General features: G+C 33.4%; 2 protein-coding genes across 2 annotated transcripts in view; one reads left to right on the forward strand and one right to left on the reverse strand.

The window, feature by feature from the left end:
* Positions 1-14,906, reverse strand: part of LOC128174456 (uncharacterized) — a 44,464-nt gene extending 29,558 nt beyond the window's left edge. The window contains exon 1 of the mRNA XM_052840011.1: positions 14,811-14,906. Within this exon, the coding sequence (XP_052695971.1) occupies positions 14,811-14,882 (72 nt within the window). The 5' untranslated portion in view covers positions 14,883-14,906. The remainder of the gene's footprint in view (positions 1-14,810) is intronic.
* On the forward strand, positions 4,269-6,035 carry LOC128173198 (uncharacterized). The gene is made up of 4 exons (XM_052838925.1): positions 4,269-4,398; positions 5,078-5,230; positions 5,406-5,581; positions 5,800-6,035. The coding sequence occupies exons 1-4, from the start codon at positions 4,391-4,393 to the stop codon at positions 6,033-6,035; spliced, it is 573 nt and encodes a 190-aa protein (XP_052694885.1). The 5' UTR covers positions 4,269-4,390.
* Positions 14,907-19,518: the final 4,612 nt, after the last annotated feature.

A 19,518-nucleotide genomic window follows, 5' to 3' on the forward strand; every position in this document is an offset into this window, starting at 1 on the left:
TATAAAACTAATAAATATTGAATTCATTCCTTATAATTTAATTTATTTGCTATCAATTGTTGATAAAAACAGTCATTTGATATATAAAATGACATCAAATTGTACAAAGTTCAAACGTAACGTCAGGCGGATTGATACGTTTTTGACGTAAGTCTTACTATGACGTAGGCAACATTCTTTATACGATATAAAATAAATTTTTCAACCAATCAGAAAGCGTGTTACAACCAGAATTAAATTATATTCATATAAGCCCTCTGAATACGACGTTTATCACGCGTGCTTATTATATCTTATGAACCTAACTCCGTCACCCACATGCTCTATGATATGGCAGGGAATGAAGACACATTAACAATTTAGTTAAAACTCCATTTGTATCTAGGCCAAGTTATAATAAGTAAAAATGGTGCATACAATTTAAATTGAATTTAATTTCATCGAAATGAAATGATCGCCAGAATAAAAAATGAGTCCATGTAACAACAATCACAATGGCCTTTCAGAATGTATGGATGCCGTTTGATTTATGTCCTTACATATTTAAAATATTTTATATCATTAATTAATATATTACTTATTATATTATTTATTTATAACATTTTTAGAAATGTAGCATATTCTAAATAGTGATATACCGGATATATCTCTATCCTACATAAGGCAAAAGTATCGGCATGAGCGATTTGACGTTATCATCAAGAGTAGTGCATAAAGGCTATTGCGGACTGAAAAAATGTATTAATTACCTTAATCAAAAATGTATTACATGTGAAATGTTTCATCTTGACCTCTCTAAAAATGGCTGACCACCGTAAATGATCGAATGGGCCCGCATGTCAGAAATATCGATATTTTAGTGCACCCGTGAAAAAGTGTTAGCTGAAATCACACAATTAATGGTGCATACAATGAGCAAGGTTTAATTCTGTTATATTTTGACACATTCTTAACTTTTACCGTTGCAAATTGTTGACATTTGATTAAAGATTTTTGACATGTAAAAAATGACGTCATAATCGAACTTGATTTTAAACGGAGAGGAGTTTCCCGACAGTGACGGAGTTAGGGGGCTATCCGATATCAGTATAATCTAATTCTGGTTGTAACGCGCTTTCTGATTGGCTAAAAAATTATTTTATATCGTATAAAGAATGTTGCCTACGTTATAGTAAGACTAACGTCAAAAACGTATCAATACGCCTGACGTTACGTTTGAATTTTGTACAATTTTACGTCATTTTAAAGGTCAAATGGCCGTTTTTATCTACAATGAAGAGTAGAAAAATTAAATTATAAGCAATGAATTCAATATTTATTAGTTTTATACGATATAAAATGGTTTGAAACAGTTTACGCTTTTTTATAAACCGCTTCGCGGTTTATAAAGCGTAAACTGCCCCAAACCATTTTATATCGTATAAAACAAATAAATATTGAATTCATTCCTTAAATTAATGGTAACTCTTCGGCTGATTAGTTTTGTTTTGATCATATTTTTTTGCTAAGTAAATACACATGCAAGTTCCATACTTAATTTACTATCATATTGGTCCAATTGTAATATGCCTGCGTGAGGTAGGTGACAAAAATTATTCAAAAAATGTCTACAACGCATATATAGCATACAAAAATTAACAAAATGATAAACGAATTGATGATACAGAGGAAAATAACAACAAGAAACAAAATGGGAAATAGCAGTTTATTGTTTACTGATTTTATTGATCATTATTAAAAAGTAAAGGAATGATAAGATATGATTGTCTTTTTAAAAAAAAATAAACATCAAACGGCTTTGATTCAACATATTTTAATAAGTCTGTTTTACATTTAATTTATGCTCAGTGGTAGCATGTTTGAGTGTATTAGCATAGAATGGACAATTAGAATAAATTTTTGATAACTTTGGGTTCCTTGTGGTGATAAAAGTTTTCGAGACAAAGCCAAAGTTTTTAGGTTAAAGCAAGTCCACGGGTTAACGTTGCATTTAACAATGATGTTTGGTTCCTTCTGCGCTCGCCCGAACGGTGCACACCGTAAAACATATTAATTTAATTTTTTTTACTCTTCATTGTAGATAAAAACGGTCATTTGACCTTTAAAATGACGTAAAATTGTACAAAATTCAAACGTAACGTCAGGAATATTGATACGTTTTTGATGTTAGTCTTACTATGACGTAGGCAACATTCTTTATACGATATGCAATAATTTTTTAGCCAATCAGAAAGCGCGTTACAACCAAAATTAGATTATAGACGTTTCACAATACATTTTTTAAAAAATTAGTGACGTTAACATCAATGACGTTATACGAACAATACTATGACGTCACAATATAGTAACAGTTTATATTACGCTATTATTACTTATTAGGTTAGTTACTGACTCGGACTGAAATGTCACACTTTCATTGGATTAAACATGGCACGTGATTGCCTCATATATCTCTATGTAGGTTCTTTGAGGATTTATATTAGGCAATATGGCCGTAATTGGCCGCCGCCTCACCTACTCATCTCGATATATCATATTATTTAACACAGAAAGTCCTTAAAATATTTAGAGTAGTTGCCCTTTGGAATTATTTTTAAATTAGAGTAGTCGCCCTTTGAATATTGACGTCACATTGTTATGTCTGGAGCAGAGCAAAATGGCAGCGCCGAAATTTGCTCAAATCTCTGCAGAGGTTTAAAATTGAATAGCAACAAAACATTGTAAGTAATATGAGTGAAGCGAAGATTTTTTAAGTGTATTTGAAAGGTGGTATTGATATTTTTTTAGAGTTTAAATGAGTTTAACTGGACGAGATGTAAGGCATCTTGTACATGGCTTTGCGTAGATCACCGCTATTTGTGAATGAATATGTCGCTTGATAGGCCTCGGGAAAACAAAACACTTATTAGGTTAGTTACTGACTCACTACGGAAATATATTGGGTTGATCAATCTCATAGACGGCTCGGCTTCGCCTCGCCATCTATGAGATTGATCAACCCAATATATTTCCGTAGTGAGTCAGTAACTAACCTAATAAGTAATAATATTGGGTTGATCAATCTCATAGATGGCGAGGCGAAGCCGAGCCTTCTATTAGATTGATCAACCCAATATATTTCCGTAGTGAGTCAGTAACTAACCTAATAAGTGTTTTGTTTTCTCGAGGACTATCAAGCGACGTATTTATTCACAAATAGCGATGATCTACGCACAGCCATGTACAATATGCTTTACATCTCGTCCAATTTAACTCATTTTAACTCTTCAAAATTTTCATCTCACCTTTCAAATACTCTTTCAAAATCTTTACTTTACCCATGTTTACTTACAGTGTGTTGTTGCTATTTAATTTCAAATGTTTTCTCCCTTTCCTCTGCAGAGATTTGATCAAATTTCGTCGCTGCCATTTTGTTCTGCTCCAGACAAAACAATGTGACGTCAATATTCTAAGGGCAACTACTCTAATTTTAAAGAATTTCAAAGGGCAACAACTCCAAATACTTTAAGAACTTACAGCATGCAGTTTATGTATAAAATACTATGAAAGGTCGAAATGAGTAAGCGAAGCGTCGAACAATGACGGCCATATTGCCTAATATTATTTCTCACAGAACAAATATAGATATATATGAGGCAATCACGTGCTATGTTTAAACCAATGAAAATGTGACATTTCAGTCCAAGGGAAAACAAAGGGCCTATAACTTTATTCTATGATTAGAGAGGTTGAGATTTCAAACGTGTACGGGTACGTGTACGTTTACTAGGGGAATCACCTAAATTCTTCGCATATTACGTCATCGGTTTTTGTGACGACATGATTTCTACGCGTTCTCTAAACTTGTAGAGTGCTGACTACACGTAAGTACAAACTTGTAGCTTTTACAATAAAAAATAATCTAACTGATGAGTGAATATGCTCTTGTAATGCATTAAATAGATTTTTAAACTTCATTTGCATGTACATTTAGTAGAAATTCACAATTTTTTACAAGTTATTTAAGTAAATTCATGTCACAAAACTGCGTCGAGAGGCCTTAAAAATCATCAATCGCCTTTCATATCATAAAACATTTGTATAATCCTTAAATACAGAAATAGTCAATTAATGTTTTATTTATGAATTATTTGATTAATTGTGTATCTGTAATGTTGATGGAATTCGTATCTGCGATTTTTGAAAGTGTGACATGTAGTTGGAAAGGGGGTGGGGGGTGGGGGACAGGGGGTCATACCATATCAATTGACACAAAAAAATATTAATCAAATTAAATGCGATATCATTTTAAAGACTAACTAATTGTTTTGAATATTAGAAATATTTTTTGCAGAATATGGATTCTGGGAGAAAATAACAATTTAAGTTTTCTGAACAGGACGACACAAAAATGTTACGGTAAGAATGCATTTCAACATTAGATTTTGTAAATATTAGCATGCGCGGATCCAGAAAGTTTTTCCACGGGGGGGGGGGGGGGGCGTCCAAATTGAAAGTAGGGGGGCTACACTAATCATCAGAAATCTTGACAAGCCAAAAAAAAAATTCCCCAAATCATGAAATTCCTAATCCGGGCGGGGGGGGGGGGGGGTGCTATACCTATAACTGCAATTTTCAATATCACTTTTAATATTTCCGCTTCAGACCCCTTTGCAAAGCATACATATGTGTTTTTCCGGGGGGGGAGACATATTTGCGATAATTTTACTATGTAAATTTAATAACATTCCTTTTTCCAAGGGGGTCCGGATCCCCCCCCCCCTACATCCGCGCATGATAAGCGAACTTAAATAGTTATTTTATAACTAATTACTGCCATCTAAAAACAATACAATGGGTCAAAATTTAAACCGTTTAGGATCATTCACAATTTCAAAAAAATCTTTAAATAAAACCTCCATAAAAAATAATAAAGTATAACACGTTTTTCAACCTAAATTCATGTATGAACTCCCGTGTCTGATTAGAAGTACCTGAGGTTGTTAAGCGATCGCGACTTTATACAGAATATTTTCTCTACTGCTGAATGTTGAAATTAGATTTTTTTTCATATAGCAATATTATCCGTCCTTTGTAGAGAGGTCATTAGTAGAAACCCATTTAAGGACAGAGGGAAATGGCTAGAAATATCGTTGGCTTTACCTATGAGTGTTGATGCGAGAAGAGTGAGGGAGAGGACCGTTCTTCTAATGGAACAAAGAAGAAAGGCGAATAGTTCATCGCTCAAAAAGTATAATTATCGGAATTACGATAGATTTTGTTTGTTTAATTTTTTATTTTTTATTTTTTTTTGGGGGGGGGGGGGGGTGCGGAGAGTTACTACTCATTTTGTTATGTAACAAAAAATTAACTTGAGGAAAAAGGATTGTGAAACAGAAAAATGACATTTTTAAATATTTACTCAGGTCGGGTGTAGATGAAGTTTATGGGGAAAAGGAAATTCTCCTTGACGAAATCTTAGACCTGGCAAATGATGAAGAGGAGAAAGAGAAAGATGACAAATCAAAAGCTATTAAAGAAGAGGTTCTGTGCAAAGATATCAGAAAACGAGCTCTTGACAATTTGACACCCTCAAAAAGTGGTAAGTGGTATGAGAGAGAGAGAGAGAGAGAGAGAGAGAGAGAGAGAGAGAGAGAGAGAGAGAGAGAGAGAGAGAGAGATTACTTTATCATGGTTAATCATTCAGCGTAATACATGAAGAAGTTCAGTATATTGGTGTATCTTTGCTAGAGCTAGGTTTTGTACATTGTATTGAGTGTCTTCGCTTTAAGTCAATTACAAAAAAAACTGTTATTTCAGACGAAAACCTGAAGAAAATGCCAAAGAAATCAGCATCAGTTATGTCATTTTTGAAAGAAAAGGCGGAACTTGAAAGACAGTCAAAGGAAGATGAGCTTGCGCTTCGTCGCGAACAGTTCAATTTAGAAAAAGAGCGGTTTGAGATTGAAAAACAGGAAAGGCTCCAAAAGCTTGAAAGGAAAAAACAGCAGTCGAAATTAATGTTTGAGCTGTTTTCCAAATGTCTGAATAAATAAATTACATGCGAGTTAATTACTTTCAAAGCTATACACGCGGCCAAAACACATAATTTTTTAATAGTGAGATAGAATGAAAATGAAACTACTAATACAATAATTACATTAAAAAACGTGTTTGTATCGATTGTCGTATTAAGTAGAAACCTTGTGTTTAATTACAATGTATATTTTGTGTTGCTTAATTTTGCTTTCTAAAGGTACATAATCGAAGACTATGTGCATTGTAAGCATATAGCATATTCATTTTTTAGCACTCTGTAATTTTTCCCCCATATTTTATAAGTCAATTAAAAAGATAGCTGCAAATATCTCGACGTGGGGCCAATCGTTTGCGATTTTCCCGATGCCCCTTGACAGAATGAAGGGCGGCTTTTTTTAAAATTGGTATTTATTGTTGGAGTCCAAAGATACATCTTTTATTTTAATATAAAGTCGATAACATTTAAACGGAATTGAACGAAAATGTATAAATTTCCCAAAAGTGTTAACTTTATATTTTTTTTTTCTAAACATTTTAATTTGTCTTGATATAGTAAAATGGCAGCGTGTATAGCTTTAAACAATTTACTTTTTTGTGTCTCAACACTAGTTCAGGAACAATAAATTTCACAATGTTTATTGTTTTTACTTATATTACACTTATTTTAATGAAAGTATCTATTACGCATTTACAGTCACCATGAAAAATTGTTGCAACAATTTGGATTCAAGCTATCATCAAATCTCCTTACACCCCGGATTGGCAAAATATACAAATCATGACATGTATTCCTCAAGTGCAGGGGGTGAAAGATAGAAATATTCACTGGTCACACTGCCGTACAAACAAGTATGGCAGTTGGTGAGCAAAGAGGCCACTAGATAATATTTCGCCACAGGTTGTAAGAACAGCTTTAGGTTTTTCTTATAATCAACAAAAGCAAACAGAGAGAGAATTTTTCCAAAAGTCCACTCAACACTTGACCGAAGTTTTGACATTCTACCGTTAAAAATCCTCTCCTGGTCGCTGAGTATGGCTCCTTTGAATGGCGTAATAAGATGTACACGCAAAGGAAAGGCAAGGTCGCCATATAGAGAGAAAACCGTGCCGTCGGGCATTGCCATGTACTGCTCAAGTTTAGGCAGAAGTTCGCTCATTCTTAACATTGCAGAATCATGACGTTTTGCCTCTATAGGGCCATACATATTGGCAATCAACCCGTTTGGTATTACTACAGATTGGAATTTAAGGCCATGCACCCGTTTGTGTCCACTGTAGACGAGTTTTTGGCTAACAGAAGGTCTACATATTGGCCTTACAGTCCCGTCTATGAAGCCCCAGCAATGTTGAAGCGGCCCGCCGATATCCGATATCGCATCTGCGTATTGTTGCAGGTGTTCCTCATCCAGCCAATTCTGATTCAGATTACTTAACTTTCCAGAGTGTTTGATGTACAAGTAATCCAGAACAGTGTTGGCAATGTACGACAGTTCCGATTTTGAACGGTTAAATAATGGTTTCATGTCTTCTAACCTGTTCGGATATGACAAACGTCTGAGCAAAATCAACATACCCTCATGTGCAGTCACCCGAGTACCATTTGGACACAGGAACTTCAATGGCAGAGACAACGCATTGCAAAGACGAGAAATGTCATTCCTTTGAAGCGGAAAAATGAGTAAAACTGCTCATCAGATAGATCATCAAGATTCAAACATGGACCTTTTACGTCGTCTTCGTTTAAAAGAGTAGATAAAAGCATCAAATCGTCGTCTTCACATAAAGATGAAATATCTAAAGCATCTGCCATGTTTTACGTAAACGCAATGAACGTAAATGACGTCATTTCTGAGGTCACAATAACAAAGTGCTCGAAATTTACGTTCACGTTTATATCCTACAAGTTATGAAATCTCAACTGATTAATTACAAAAACGTGTACGTGTACGTGTAGTTATAACACACGTACACGTACACGTACACGTTTTAAATCTCAACCTCTCTATTGTCTCCTTCAATAAGCATTATGACGTCATAGTATTATTGTTGACCTTATCACTAGGGGCGCTTTCCATTAACGTTGCCTCGCCGGCGACGTTATTGGGAAACGGTGACGTAAATGAAACGGTTGGCAACGTCACAATGCCCCAACAAGGACTATTGCAGCTTAAGGTAGCTCGCGGGTTTACCTGCTTGTGAGAAAACCTACCTTGAAAATTTGTTCACTTGATCCATAGGTTTTAAAGTTTTATTTCTAAAATTTATTTAAGATTCGTCTGCGCGGTAATAATGTTATCGTGTTTCAAATATAGTGTCATTAATAAAATCAAGCAACGCCATTTCAATGAAATATATAGTAAAATGCACATTTTAACCGAGAAACGCATTACAAAACTGTGCTCTAAACTTTTAAACGATTCAGACAAAATTAATCATACTCAACACAAAAACAGAGGAGATGATTATGAGTTTACTATGACGGTCAACTCTTTACGTCGATTCCTATTGTGACGTATGCAAACCCGCGAGCTACGTTAAGGTAAGGTTTGCGGTTACAGGGAGATAACTCACATTGTGACGTAACACCAACTACCCTTTATTTCAGTTATGACGTCCAAATTTATATGACGTCATAATTGATTTCAGTTTTGTTTATTTCGCGGGTTTTTTTTAGTTTCAATGAAAAAATAAGAGGACACAAGCATTTTATTAATTTCCACGAAAACGAAATCCGCATCATATGGTTTTGAATTGTGTTTTAGAAACATCAGATTACACATATTCTAAGATACGTTTTTCCTGAAATCGGTGGACTTGGAAAGGTTTCAAATAAGATGTTTTCGTTTACATAATAGTAGTTCAAAATTAAGACTTTTGTTGCATTTTATTTTATTTTTAGATAGTTCATCAAAAAACAATAAAAGTGAATCATGATATTAATAGTGATATTATTTTCGAACATTTTAAGCATAAATAACCCCCATAATAGTCACATATAAAATGTACATATTTTCACGAAATTGTTAACATTTCATTAAATGAAAATTGGAAATCATGAACTTTGACCTTTTGTAGTTATAAAACGGGACGGGCAAAATTCATTTGAATTTCATGAGAAAAAAGACTTTAGTATAGTGAACAAAATGGTATGTAACTTTGGTACAACCTCTAAAAAATGCAAGCCGCAAACCTTACCTTAAAACTGATACTTATCATAGGGAGCTTTCCATTTACGTTGCCTCGCCGGCGACGTTATTGGGAAACGGTGACGTAAATGAAACGGTTGGCAACGTCACAATGCCCCAACAAGGACTATTGCAGCTTAAAACTGATACCTATCTTAAAATTTGATCCAGAATTTTCGGCTATTTGCAGATTTAATGTTTTCAATTTAGTAAAACAAATTGCAGTTTTAGAAATACTGGTTTTGTAGAATATGATAACCTCGACGCCATATTGTTTCCTAATCGGCAACGGTATATTGCGTTGCCACAATCGCTCGCCGGCAACGCGCGTTCCAGCAATTGGCAACGAAGGCAACACCGGCAAATCCGGCGATGCCGGTTAAATGGAAAGCACCCTTACAATTTGATTCAGAAAGTTTGGCTATTTGCAGTTTTGATGTATTTCAATGTAGAATGACAAATTGTGGTTTTAGAAATACTGGTTTTGTAGAACATGATAACCTCGACGCAATATTGTTTCCTAATCGGCAATGGTAAATTGTGTTGCCACAATCGTTCGCCGGCAACGCGCGTTCCAGCAATTGGCAACGAAGGCAACACCGGCATATCCGGCGATGCCGGTTAAATGGAAAGCACCCTAGGTAACGTAGTTACGTCATAGTTTTAACGACTGTAAAACGTCTGAAGATTTTTAACAATGAAAGCGCTTATGTTTTGCAGTTAGTGTTGCTTTTTTTCTTTTATTATATTTTCACCGGACACTGAGAAAAAACTTTTGTGATTTGGATATATATATAAGGAATAAGGAATCATTCTTTGAGTATTATGAGGTGATAATTTTCGTCGGGGCGTGATCAAATCCAATAAAGCCCGAAGGGAATTATGATAGATTTGATCACGCCCCGACCGAAATTATCACCTCATAATATTCAAAGAATGGTTCCTTATTACTTATATCTATATAATTTTAAACCCTCGTACGATTAAATATCTAAATATATGTAAGCAAACCCCGCTGGTGCCTTAATTTGGCTTTATGAGTTATATAGTACAAAATCGATACGTAGTGTTATCACAGGCAAAGACACTGGAATATGTAAATATATACATATATATAATATGTATTACAGTGCGACCGTTGGGCGAGCGCAGCAGGTGATCAAAAAATGAATTATGATAAATCAATAAAAATAAAAGTAGTGACGTAAAGTAAATGAATTTGAATGCAAAATAAGATAAACATACCTATTTTTTTCCAGTAAGATTTTTTTTATTTATTTATATACTAGTCGCACGCCAGTATAGAATTTATCTCAGATAAAATGTTGTTGAATAATGAAGATTTTAACATAATGTACATTGCATTTTATTTCCTCTTTTCTCGCAGCAGACATTTTTCTTAAACTTACATATAAAAATTGACATATCAAAGAGTCCCCCCTCCCCCGTTTAAAAAAAAATCAAATTAACGTATAAAAAAATTGTTGATCATATAAGGAAAATGGACCCCCGGGAGCATGTAATAAATAGATGTAGTAGTGAAAATAAAGACACTTTGAGCAGCTAAAGAGCTAAAGGCATACTACGCACTCCCCATTCCTCACCCCGATTAGAATTTTCCTGATTTTGAGAATTTATTTTTTCTTTTTGCTTGTGAAGATTGTTTGAATGATGTTGCCACGCCCCCTTTAAAAAAATCGTTCCTGGAAACTACCGTTAATGTAGTGAATAAAATAAATGTGAGCATTCATCCAAATGAGAGCAAGTTACAGCTGTTTCCTATCTCTGAAGAAATGTCCCGATTCGTTAGCTCTGCAAGATTTTGAGAAGATTTTGGTATTTATGTTTCAGCAGATTTACAATAACTACTTAGAGTAGTTTCCCCTTATTGTGACGTCAAAGTTCACGTCGGTCAAGTGTCGTCTGTCTCTTTAAAAGCACACTGAAAAAACTACGCTAAAAATACTGTTTTGTTTACTAAAGAAAGCATGATGTTCTGGAAATTACACAATTTATCTGTTTCTCAGAAGTTTTACTTTGATTCTCGCGAGATGGTATCCAATCTAGTGAGATCGACCGACATTGAGGAATTGCATTGTGGGTCGAAATTTACTGACGCCGAAAAATTCTGTGGGATCAATGTGTAAGAAATCCATTGTGACGTCACTCGAAAGGACGATAACTCCGTTAGTCTTATGTAATGGAATTTGCGTTGTGTAAGCAGTAACAATGCATGTACTTGTTCTCGTAAGAGTGTGAAAATGGAAAACCATAATTACAGGGAACTACTGGGACGATTAAAACAAGGCATTACTGGTCCGATTTACTGACGCCAAAAAAATCTGTTGAATGAATGCGCAAATAGTCCGAATTTTCTATTCACACACGCTTTAATTTGCCGGTAGAGCTCGCTTCGCGCCGGCGAGCTGCGCCCGCTATAATTATTAAAATGAAAAAAAAATAGCAACACTAATCGCAAAATGTAAGTGCATCATTTCTTTCTCAGACGTGTCACAATACATTTTGTATAATTATGTAAAGAATATGGTAAATCAATATATCTTAAAGAATGACATTGAATTAAAGTTTTACATAATCACAGATGAAAGTAGAAACCTAGCTTTCGTATGAAGAAATGTGATTGTCCTCTTAGTGCACGCCGTAAAAACTGTAATTGTTCATGCTTAGAAGACTTTTAACGTAGCTAGGGATAGGAATTTCAATGGATTATGATAAGTACACTTTTAGTGTAAACTGCATGGTAGTATGAAAACAATATTGCATGCACAGTGGAGTGGGGATTGGGCGGGGGATGATTGATCTTGTTTATCTGGTTGGGGTTAGGGGTCTGAGTCCTACCATCTGTAAATGAAAATCTGGTTCTTATATAAGTTTGAATTTTTCAGGATGAGTCGGTGACGGGAACCCCCCTCTTGATCTGCTACAATGCAAACATATTAAAGTCTGTCCCTAGTTATTGTTTCCATCGCTTTTTGATGATTTTTAATAAAATTACACATACCTGTGAAAGAAATACAGTTGAAATCGTTAAAAAGGAAATATATCCAAGATATCTTCATTGAACTTTTCCCTTTTCACTCAGAAAAATTCACAGGAACAAAAAACAGATTCCTTACGGAGATTTATAATGGGGAATGTTTACATCTTTTCTCCATTCGGAATACACTCGGAACACATCGCGCAATTTTTAAACGTTATCATCCGGGCTTGTTAATGGCTGTTGCAATGCAAAATCTCCGTAGACTTTCCATTTCGGGATGTGTATTGAAACCTGAAGTGGTAGAGGGGGCGTTTCAAAACAGATAATCTGGACATTTTTTTATATTAGTGGATGAACTTAATTAGAGCACAAAGGTATTTACTATTATTGAAATATCAAGCAAAAAAGTGGTGGAGGCAAAAACTCGGGACAGAGTATATTTTTTATAAGTTGTTCATCTGGAACAGTTTGTGATAGTGGTAAAGAGGCTAAAATAATAGCTATAAAATAATCGGTATTTTTTTGACAATACAGTTTATAATCTCAAAATTGATTATTAACATGTGATTAAAAAGCATCATGTATAAGATTACCCTTATTCAGCAATGTGTGCAGTGATTAGGAGAAGGAAATTTCCCGAACATTCCTAATGCTTTTTGTAACCAGTTTTGCTTACAAATATCCCACACGTCGCAAATTCTCAAAACAGGAAGTGTAAAACATTTTTAGAACAAAATTCCAAGTATTGAGAACTTTTTAAAACTACGCTCTACCGACGTTGAATGAGAATGGTGCTTGAAGTGGGTTTAAAATGGGTTATGTAATTTTACATAATTAAATGTAATAAGCCGAAGGCCCGAGGAAGGGATGTTTTCTCTAAACTTTTCAACACTATCGAGTTATTTATCTTACTTAAAAAAATTCCCCCCAAAATTCCCTCCAAGAAGCATTGACCCATTCATTTATCCAACTGTGCTGTAATACAAAAGCATCAAGCTCATTTAAGTTTCCAATAGTACCATACACAGTAGCCTAACCAAACACATCTTTTATTCATGGACGAGTGAAAAGGTGCGCATGTTATAGTAAACCATTCCGCTGTACTGAGCGGACTTAAATATAGATGATGAATTTTTTAACGCAAAGTACATTCAAAATATATAGATCTAGAGGTCTACACTACCGGGAAAGACACGAATACCGTTTGAATAATATTTTAGACTTGCAAGGAGAAAGGACAAATCAGAAATTTGACGAAAATTAACAGACGATGATTTGCTAAAAATTTATAGGAGTCTTATGAAGTCAAATTGCGACAATATTCCCTATATTGTTAAAAGTAAGGAAAAGGAGTGGTATGGTTCAAGGTTCAAAGAGGAAGTCTAAAAGTGTTTATAGAAGTGATTTATATGTGACCCCAAATCTATCAAAATTAAAAAAAGGAGATATTTCTTCTGAAATTTCATTTGTGGCTTATCGGATATACATTTACGGATGACAAGATTCTATAAATTTGGATTCATGTTGGAAATACATGTTTTAACATTTTGTCATTTTTATTTATTTTATGCACTGTTGGATATTTGAATATCCAACTGACGGGCGGTTGGATATTAAAAATATCCAACTGCCCATCAGTTGGATATTTATATATCCAACCACTTTTGATTGAATAGTGAAAATAAACGTTGACAAAATACAATGGGTGACGTCATAGAAGTTTTTTAAATTACAATATGAATGATCTTTCAAGCATATTATGGAAAAGGGTTTTTGTCGCCCTGTTGAATTTGATATATCATTTTATCCACTCTCCTGATAAGCATGGTCAGAAATTGAGAGGAATACTTTTATCGAATAAATGTTTAGCTGAATTATTCTTTCAGACTTGTTAACCACTATAAATAATTAACATAACAGTTTTATTTTCTTCTTATCCACACTGAATGTAATTGAGGTAGAACACTTAATCCAATTAAGATAGCAGAATAAATTAAATATTTGTTTGAACAATAGAGTTTTGCTGTCGTTAATTCAAAAGATACTGCAGAAAATGTGATCTGACCTTTTTTTATTCGGTTATTTAAAGAATACTTAACCAAAAAAAAAATTAAACAATTTTCTGAGGGTCAACTACATGTACCACTCATCTAGCGTTTGTTTGTCTGGGTTATTGATAAAATAAAACAATAAAAAATTTAATTCTTTCAAACTGAATTCACGACAAAGACAATTAATTCACAACAAAAGAAACTACAAATTGTTTTTGCTATCCTGAACAATCGAAATATGTTAAAGCCACCTACTGACAATTAAGGAAACATGTGTTTTAAAATCACACGTTTTAATAATTAACTTGATCAGAGTCCATTCGATAGAAATAGTATATGCAGTTAAAAATAGACTGGTTACTGTAACAGGGTCACGTGTGTCTCTATTTTTTCAGACTTGTACAGACCGTATATATTTATGCGGTTTGAAATCTCGGAATAAGATTCTAAAAATTGATCAAAATAATAACAGCTAATAACTGTATCAATAACTATAAATGTAATATGGTTTAGCACCATATCTCTTGTATATAGTGAAGAAAAGTTGATACTTACAGGTTCGCAAAGTGAACAGTAAAACAAAAAGAATACCAATCCTAAAAGACAAAATTGTGTACGTTGTTCCATGACTTTTAAAGAAGGCTGAAAGCTTATTCCCTTCCTGGTCTATTCTTTATTAAGAAGTTGAATGTTAAGAAATCTTAATTTAGGTGCAACCTCACAGAGCTCATTTTTTGGCATTTAAAAACATGAGTGTCATCAGACAAAGGATTTATTTTCTCACTCTGTTTGTGCATAAAGGACATCCGTGGGAGGGAACAAAACCAAAATTTCAGTTTAAGTAAATAGTCATCTTTGAAGACTGAATACAAATTTGTAGAAATATTTCAATTGAGGTTTAGTCATTTCTTTAAAAGGCCCACATTTTGATATCAAGTGTGGATTTTTATTTCAAGATCACAGTCCAAAGGAAATGAAACTGTATATTTAATATAATAATTTTATAAACTTAAAACAGCTTTTTATCTTTTGGCTTTTGAATGGTACTGTTCGTGGTGCGGTATGCTTATTTCCAAAGTAATAAACAAAAATTCGTAGGGCATTGCTAAAACGCAGATTGTTAATTTTACTCTCTTGTAACAATCAAATTAAAAAAGATCTAAATCTTCACAACAAAATTGTTGTTTGATGATCGATAAGGGTTTGAAAGGTATAGCGATCATTGCAGAAAAAAATTAAATAACTCCCTACGCGGGTTACGTATTCTATGGAAATTTGAGTCTGACTTCTTCATGATTATTACATGCAGTCCGTGATTTTTCTTACGTTGTTTAAACTGGTTAGAGAGAGGACTGGGTCATGTAGATTTTAGTTATGTCGCTTTTATACAGCTGTGAATGACAATAAGTTTCCGTTAGAAATAAAGGAAAACATATTTAGTGGATGTAAATATAATTGTGTTGAATAAGGTTTTATTTGTATTAAACATACATTTTATTTTCAAATTCGTATACATTATTGTATATTCAAGACACTTTCCGATTTCATAAAGACTAAATGAATCTTTCAAGTTGATATGTCTTAAAATGTTTAAATACAGTAAAAAAAATTCAAAGGAATATAATATGCATTAAAATACTGTAGTAAACACTTACACCAATTTAAAAATTTTTAGTTCACTGGGAACGTGGTTGATACGTGATCAAATCGTCAGAGAGGCCCTTCGGGCTCACAGGATTTAATCACGTGACCGACCGAGTTCATTTCACGGTAAATTTGCTGTTTAACTAGCTGTTTATCTCTTAAGTAAAAATCAATATATAATAATTCCGGCGCGAACTAATATTGTTGAATAAATGATAATAAAGTTTTCTTTCATGTACTGTTAAGTTACCACGTTAACACTTTACAACTATTCATTCGCATTGAAAACTTTTCTCTAATTTAAAAATCACAATATTTTATATACGATTATTTTATTCTGCAAAGCTGAAACTGTTGTAATTTCTTATGCTTTGTGTTCAAATAGTTTAAAACTGCCATTTTCTAAATCGTTTGCTTCTGTTTCCATGGTTAACATTACCTTTGGGGTTTCCCCGAGCAGGTATGAGTCCTGTCGACAACCTATATTTGACCAGAAGTGGGGGTGTTTTTCGTCACATGTATACGCAATAGTTAAAGATATCAATATTGAACCACGTGAACATATATTGAATTTTATTGCACAACATAAGGTGAAATAAGCGATATTAATGTCTTTGTTTAAAATTATGCAAATATAATTTCATCAGTTCCCAAGATAGTGGTAAGAAAAAAGAAATACTAGTATATCGATTATGCAGTGTCCAATTTCTTCTTGTACATGTATAAGTACTAAAAGTAAGTGATTTGAAAATTGAATCATGTTTCTGGGGTTACCTTTCCCTTACATAATGATTCAAATATCTAACGAAAAATATATGACATCAAAAAATTCCAGCTAGGAAGAAATCGATACGGTACTTTTTTTTATTCAAAGAATGGCATTCAAACAAAGTTTTACGTAATCTCACATTTAAATGAAGAAAATAAACCTTCGTTCATTTTGGACAAAGAGAGGAAAAAAAATTAATAAAAGATCAAATGAAGAAATGTCAATGTTCTCTTAGTGCACACCTTTTGTATGACTTTAAATCACAAAAACAGCTAAGTTTCACATCTTTCTCGAAACGAAAATAAAAACACGTAACTATCATTTCTAAAATTAACTAATGGTATTCCTTAATATTGTAATTGTAAAAACTACTTGGAAGACTGTTGAGGTAGCTTGGGGTAGGAATTTCGATGGGCTATGCTCAGAACAATTTTAGACAGTTAATATAAACTGGTAGTTTGAAATCAGTATTACATGCGGTTAATAAATATTTTTGCGCTGATTTCTGGGGGAAGGGGGTAATATATTCTTCTCGAGGTGGAAAATTCAAGGACGAGTTTCCGTAAATTAACAAAGTGATTTTGATACGCTTGAATTTTCCAGGAGGATGTTGGTCAAGAACCCTCTCTAGATCCGCTACAAAGCAAACAATTTTTTATTAGTTCGTGTATGTATTAAATTTTTAAGTTTAGGGGTTTACCTAAACAGCAGTAACAAAACAAATATCATAAATATGGTTTAATTCTTCTGTTAAGCAACACATTTCACGTTCTCATAACTGATTATTAACATTTGATTAAACATAACACGCATTAGGTATAAAAGTATCCTTACCCCAGCAATGTGTGCAGTGACTAGGGTATAGAGAATTTTCCGAAATATACTAGGGCTATTTATAAATGGTTTCGCTTACAAATGTTATAAAAGACAACTCAACACCTCGTTAATGCAAAGAACAGGATATTTAAAACATTTTAAGACCGTGAATTCCAAGTATTGAGAAGTTTATAAAACAGAACGAAGAAAGTACGCTCTACTTACGTTGAATAGATTTAAAGTTCTACTGACATCATAAAATAGCAACGAATGTAATGTGACCCACGGAAAATGTATAAGTCGTCGGTTTTTGTTATACAAGATTTATTAAAACTCCGCAAACTTAATTATTACAATATTCCGCTAGGTCGGGAGTCGGTGGTATGAGCGCCCTGACTGTCGCTCTCCAACATGGCCAACAATTACTTAAAGATATTTTGAACTACTGTAGGCACATGCAACCATGATGATAATTTATGATGGTTCTTAAAACTATCTTCAAGATTTTTACCAAAAGGATTTTAAATAAATTAAGATGGCAGATATACATCGAATATATAATTCACGTGACAAGAGTCTATTCAAATGTTCACGTTGATATATCATAGAGTTATCAATAGACTAATTACCGTACTATTGGAGGCTGGATGGTCAACAAAGTAACCATCAGATCTGTCTTAATTCTTTTTAAATATTATTTTGCTATCACATACTAGTATTATAGAAAAAATATTAAGTAAAATTCAGATTTTAAATTGGAACATTTTCCAATATCTTTATACAGAGATCTTCTTAACGAGATAAAAATATTATAAAAATAGCCACGACTATCCGACTCATTAAATATACAAAAACCTAGTTTGTCTCTATTTTTTCAAACTTGTACAGACCGTATTAATTGATGTCTTGTATTTATCAAATGAAGAAAAGTTGATACTTACAGGCTGGCAAAGTGGAAAGTAAAACAAAAAGAATACCAATCGTAAAAAACAAAATTGCGCTTGTATTTTCATGACTTTTAAAGAAAGTTTAATGCTTAGTAGCTTCCTAGGTTTTTTCATATTTTTTTCAATGTTAATGTTTAATGTTAATGAGGACATTTTTCAGTTTTTCAAATTCGTAAATTATCATATATTCAAATATAATCAAATGAATATTTTATGCAATAAAATACTAAATAAATAATTTATAAATAAAAAGTTCATCGAGATATGCACTCGAATGATACGTATTCAAATCCTCTGAAAGGGCTTCGGGCTTCACACGTTTGACGCTTGAAGGACCAAGTTCATTTCCAAGATGAACTTTTAATTAAACTTAATGCTGAACACTTCTTGTAAAAAGGGACTGTTCGCCATATTTCTCTTTTAGCACCGCTCTCCTTACAACTCCTATATAAGCCACAGACCTCATAACAGTTGAAAGTATTTCGCTATAGAGGTCTGAGTGGACGTACATCTTGCCTCGCCGTGTTACTCGGTCGTGATGAAATTATCAAGTTTTACGCACTTTTTTAAACCAGGAGAATACTAACATTAAATGAACAGGTCAATGCATTATTTATAAACATAATATGCACATAAAATAAGAATTGAATGCAAAAAATCCAGAGACAACGAAAGGAGCGCTACACGTCGGCCACGAGTTTCAGATGTGCAATCTGATGTAACGAAATCGAAGGGTTTATATACCAGGTACCCGCGTGAAGGTGCTTATTTACGAGCGGTGGTTCAGCTTTACGTAAAAGTCAATATTGAGTACCGGCAAGAGTAGTCGCCAATTCTAATTATGTAACATACTTTGATACATATAAATATAAAAGTAGCAATATACCATTAATTTGTTGCTCAGAGCACCTGTTGGCATGGTAATGAAAACTAGAAAAATAGAAAAATACAAATCCTAGCAATTGTAAAGCAATGTAGAAAGTTAAAGCAGCATATACTTGTATTGGTTATGACATTTGCCATTAAAATATTACATTCACTAAACGGTCAATTTAAAAAATATATAAATAAAGACTGTTTTAATTGA

Source organism: Crassostrea angulata, chromosome 2 (genome assembly GCF_025612915.1).
Source record: "Crassostrea angulata isolate pt1a10 chromosome 2, ASM2561291v2, whole genome shotgun sequence".
NCBI lineage: Eukaryota > Metazoa > Mollusca > Bivalvia > Ostreida > Ostreidae > Magallana > Magallana angulata.